Source organism: Triplophysa rosa, linkage group LG7 (assembly GCF_024868665.1).
Source record: "Triplophysa rosa linkage group LG7, Trosa_1v2, whole genome shotgun sequence".
Classification (NCBI taxonomy): Eukaryota; Metazoa; Chordata; class Actinopteri; order Cypriniformes; family Nemacheilidae; genus Triplophysa; species Triplophysa rosa.
Window position 1 is genome coordinate 25733424 of NC_079896.1, and position 4624 is coordinate 25738047.

Genomic DNA, 4624 nt, shown 5'->3' on the forward strand with positions numbered 1-4624 from the left:
ACATGCTTTTGATTTATTATGTATAATGCTTTCAATATAAAACAACACAGGTAGCCTCCAGAAAATTGGAGGGATAACACAAGCAAAAAATTATAATAAAATTGTTTACATCCACATTTATCCACAATAACATACATATCAGATAAGCATGTGGAAAACTAGCTTCTTTCAGGAAAAATATGTTCACCACAAAAATTTACTGGCTTGATATATATTCAATGTTAAAGGGACAGTTCACCCAAAAATGACAGTTCTGTCACCATTTACTTCCCCTAAAGTTGTTCTAAACCTGTGTAAATTTCTTTGTTTTGCTGAACACAAAGGAAGATATTTTGAAGAATGTCAGTAATCTCATCTCATCCCCCATTTACTGCCATGTTAGGGAAAATAAATACTACAGGAGTCAATAGGGGATGAAATCTGATTGGTTACTGGCATTCTTCAAAATATCTTTCTTTGCGTTCAGCAGAACAAAGAAATTTGTAAAGGTTTGGAACTATCTGAGGGTAAGTAAACGATGACAGAATTTTCATAACCGTCCCTTTAATGCTGTACAAAGACTTACAATCATTAAATGTTTGATGAATTAAGGTTTGGTGATTTTCGTCCAGTAAAACAAAGTTAACATTGTTTTTGCGACCGGTTTGCGCTGTCCCTGCAGCTGTCTCTTTTTTTTAGCCCAAGCTATTGTTACACATTGTAAGTAGTCTTAAATGCACAATACTGTATCAGTGAATGTTTCAAATAATAACTACTGTATACTGTGCATTAAGGGAATAACAGGAATGTATAAAGAAGCTAAAGCAATAGGAATGTCCATCTCTGTGCAAATCCGTTTAAAAAAATACATTCATCATCACTCCATGACTTAACATAGGAGATCATTGCAAAGGAAGGAGAAATACAGAACTATTATACACCCCCATTGGACACATAGTGTGAAATGCCCCAGATGTGACCATGTTTATCATCATTCAAACTTCACTTTACAATGTCTGAGTATGATGATTTACTCTTATACTCTACTGACAGTATTTTTCTCGGAACTGGGAAAGGAATGGATCTCCCAGCAGCGTAAAGTGTTTTGTTTGAAATCTGTCTGACGTTTGGTGATGAGGTAAATCTTTTGGAGGACGGCTCGGCGGAGAAGAATGTAGACCCACGGGTCCAGGATCTGGTTCCACGAAGCTATTCGCACCCCCATTATCATCAGGGTTTTATAGGTGGGAAGGTCATCTCCTATAGAGCCCTCGTACGACTGTGTTACTGTAATTAGGCCAACAATCTACAGAGAAAAAGACAGAAGAAAGATTATTTATGATCGCAGAACGTCCAGGCTTTAGGAACATTTTACAACATTGTTTTTCATTTGCAGATGTCAGTTTCACATAGCAACCCGTCCACAGAACTATCAATTTTAACTCAGCAGGTTGTACATTTATTGTACGTGTGAGCAAGCGGTGCCCCCAAAAGTATTCATATATTTATGAGACACAAAAGAAATCAAATAAACATGAATAAAAAACAATACAAAAATAAAGCAGGGGTTTTATATATTTTGCTAGGTTGTGAAGTAATATAAAACCTAAAACATGGACCATGTTGTGATGAACTACATTATGATATTGAGACCATTTGTAAAGAAAAACACCCAAATAGATGCCACTGTGTATGAAAATGCTTAATACAAACAATAAAACACCACACTACAGACAATACAAAATAAAAGACAATAAAAACACCAGACAATATATAAAAGAACGTTCGAAAAATCAGCATATTTTTTAGCATATTACTCATACTCACCAGCAGAGGGCTCCAGCAGATACATGACGTGACCATTATACCCACAAGTTGCACCACCATCTCAATGTCATGAGACCTAGCTGACCGACGGTTACAGGTTTGCTTGCGCATCCTGGCCAACACCAGCGTCAGTCCGCTCACCGTGTTACAGACCAAAGCGACAGCCAGAGTTGTCATCCCCAGACCGGAGAACAGCATAACGAAAGCCACGTCTGCCTCTTCGACATCCTCCAGAACTTTAATGAAACACCAGGTGCCAGGGTACTGGTAGGTATACGAGCCCAGCTTGAAGCAGGGTAGAAGGGCGACGCAAAGAGCCGCCATCCAGATAAATGAAAGCGAGACTTTTGTCCTTGTGATCGTAACCAGCGAAGCGTGCAGCAGTGGCTTTGTGACCCCCAAACACCTCTCGGCCGCCATGGCGCAACCGAGAAAGAGCGGGCACAGGCCGAAAAACACCATGCTGCCCCCTAGGAACTGGCATAATGGATCCGACCTGTTGTATTCTGTAGAGGGTACGCCTCCGGAAAGGTAAAGCCTCATGACTATTGAACCAGGTATGACATGCCCCACGAAGTCTGTGGCCACCAGAGAGCTGGCGAACAGGAGGAAGGCTTTGGATCGGCGTCGCAGGCGGGCATACGCGTTTGCCAGGATGAGTAAAGCCACAATGTTAGACAGGATGCCCAGGGTCATTGACAGCATGGCAGCTATAGGGCCGCTCATGGGACGGTCCGAGGTGACGTTTTCAAGATTTGGGAGTGATGGAGAGGTCACATGACCCTCCCACTGACTGTGATTGGCAAAGGGGCTGAGTGGCACAAGGCCGGATGTATTGCAGTGGTGCATGGCTACCTCAGTGGAGTATTGAGATGCGGGGGTCGCATCTTCACGGAGGGATGCTGAAAGGGCGGAGACCCAAAAGTCCAAGACGACATTGAAAACCAGGGATTCTTTTTTTTATTTAAACCTGTAAACAAACGGAGAGCTTTAGGATGCTGAAAAAGCCAAAACTGGATCATCACACTTACTGGACTGTTTAAACCCATGGTTGGGTCAAAAATGGACGTTTTCTAAAATCATTAGGTTTATCGATATTTCACCCAACCATGGGTTATTTTAGCACAGATAACCTTCAAGAAACATAATAACATTTGCAACTCTGCTTAAATGAGATTTATCCCAATCATTTTTCATGTCTTTATCTGATCGTTATTTTCTTCCATAAAATGGAAGCATATGAAATATGAAAAACAATTCAGGGCCACACCAAAGCTGACAGAGAACAAAAAACAGACAAGTCCTGACAGAGGCTATATATACGGACAGGCACAAGTTGTTTAGAAACATTCCTCAACATTCTGACCCCGATATTCTGTGGCCCTGCATGCGGTCAACATTTCACTCTCAAAAAGAGAAACAGTAAGTCATTAATATGAGCACTAAAAATGTGAGCACTTTCCAGAAGACATTCCATAAATAAACATGCTGGAACAAGTTATGACACAGCATATACAGTATGCACAGTATATACAGTAAGAACAATATAAGTGCTTACCGTCAAATGTAATGCAGTTCCATTTGAGTTAAAAACAGTCCATAGGCCTAGATCAAAACAATTTCTATCACGTGCGATAATAAATCAAATGTTAATAAAGGTAAATAAAAAATGTAAAAAGTTTGAAAGACCCAAACGGCAGTAATTGTAAATATTTTGTAAAACCATCAATGTGAATCCAGGTATATTTCTTAAAAAATGTTTTAAAATTTCAATGGATTTTTAAACACCTAACTGGTGTGCGTAAAAGAAAAACTCCGTTTACTGCTGCGCATCTTCGGATCCATATAACCCAAAAGGGCAGATCATATTTAACTCAGAAAACAGTATTGCAATAGATTCACTAATTTTCCTTTAGAGATCAATGTTGCCGATCGGAATGACGCAATACCGATTGATACATGTTTCGCGGAGCTGAAGTTCATCCTCTTGCAGACGCCTCCACTTCAGTTTCAAGTGTCTCGAGACGGAGGCTGCAGTATATAACCCCTCCCACCTCGACGAAACTCAATGTCAATCACCCATACGATCAGCCAGACACATTTGCTTCTAACCAAACGTTTCTTTATTTCAAATAATAAAAGATTAGCGTTAACAATTACATTTCAATCCTATTTCAAACATATAAAAATGCAGGTAAATGTTAGTAAAAGTAAGCAGGTTTTTGTTATGTCTTTCTATCAGGTACTTGCAAGTTCTTATAAAAAACAATTTCTTTCTTACTTTTTATGTCCTATTGAATCTTACAAAAAAAAATTTTGCAACAGAATGGGTTGTGTGTATGTTAAAGATTCTTTACAGTCTGACATATTAAGATAACTTTTAAGAGCTTTTTAAAGTGTATTACAAATGATCTGTTCAGTCAGTCAAGCTTGATAAGACATTAAATAATTATAAATGTAATTCAGTTATTATAGTTTGTAATGATAAACAGATCCCTGATTTAGTCTCTCTCTCTCTCACACACACAGACTGACCTTGAACATACTCTCGAATGTTTCACTAAACCAGATGTTCATTGAAGACAGGTGTCTTTGCTTGCTTGCTTTTTCAGCACTCTGGCAGTCTGGAGTGGCTTCACACTTGCGCTTTGGAATCCGACTGAAAGCAATATTTGTATACATGGCCTGGATGTATTTGAAAGGGAGAGAAACTGGGATGTTGATCACAGAAGTGACATGGGAGGTTAGAAGTTGTCCTGTCTAGCTTATGTGTTTTAATATTGACCTTTAGCACACTGTAAAAGACCCAACTCAAAAA

The 4624-nt window shown here is 39.2% G+C and overlaps 1 protein-coding gene across 2 annotated transcripts; it reads right to left on the reverse strand.

Annotated features, from left to right (window-relative positions):
• Nucleotides 1-4408, reverse strand: ptger1a (prostaglandin E receptor 1a (subtype EP1)). Of its 2 annotated transcripts, none has more exons than XM_057338315.1 (3): nucleotides 4342-4408; nucleotides 1807-2776; nucleotides 1-1285 (listed from the first exon to the last, which is right to left on the reverse strand). In XM_057338315.1, exons 2-3 carry the CDS (start codon nucleotides 2653-2655, stop codon nucleotides 1016-1018), a joined length of 1119 nt encoding a protein of 372 aa, XP_057194298.1. In that variant the 5' UTR covers nucleotides 2656-2776; nucleotides 4342-4408; the 3' UTR covers nucleotides 1-1015. The 2 variants fall into 2 exon arrangements, with proteins under 2 accessions (XP_057194298.1, XP_057194297.1); XM_057338314.1 differs by lacking the exon at nucleotides 4342-4408 and adding an exon at nucleotides 3365-3801.
• Nucleotides 4409-4624: the final 216 nt, after the last annotated feature.

Bases quoted from the DNA above. Each gene is read 5' to 3' on its own strand.
- ptger1a (XM_057338315.1), bottom strand. From the start codon at position 2,655: ATGCACCACTGCAATACATCCGGCCTTGTGCCACTCAGCCCCTTTGCC. The intron at 1,286-1,806 runs GTGAGTATGAGT...TTTTCTCTGTAG, and splicing joins TCTGCTGGAGCCCTCTGCTG to ATTGTTGGCCTAATTACAGT.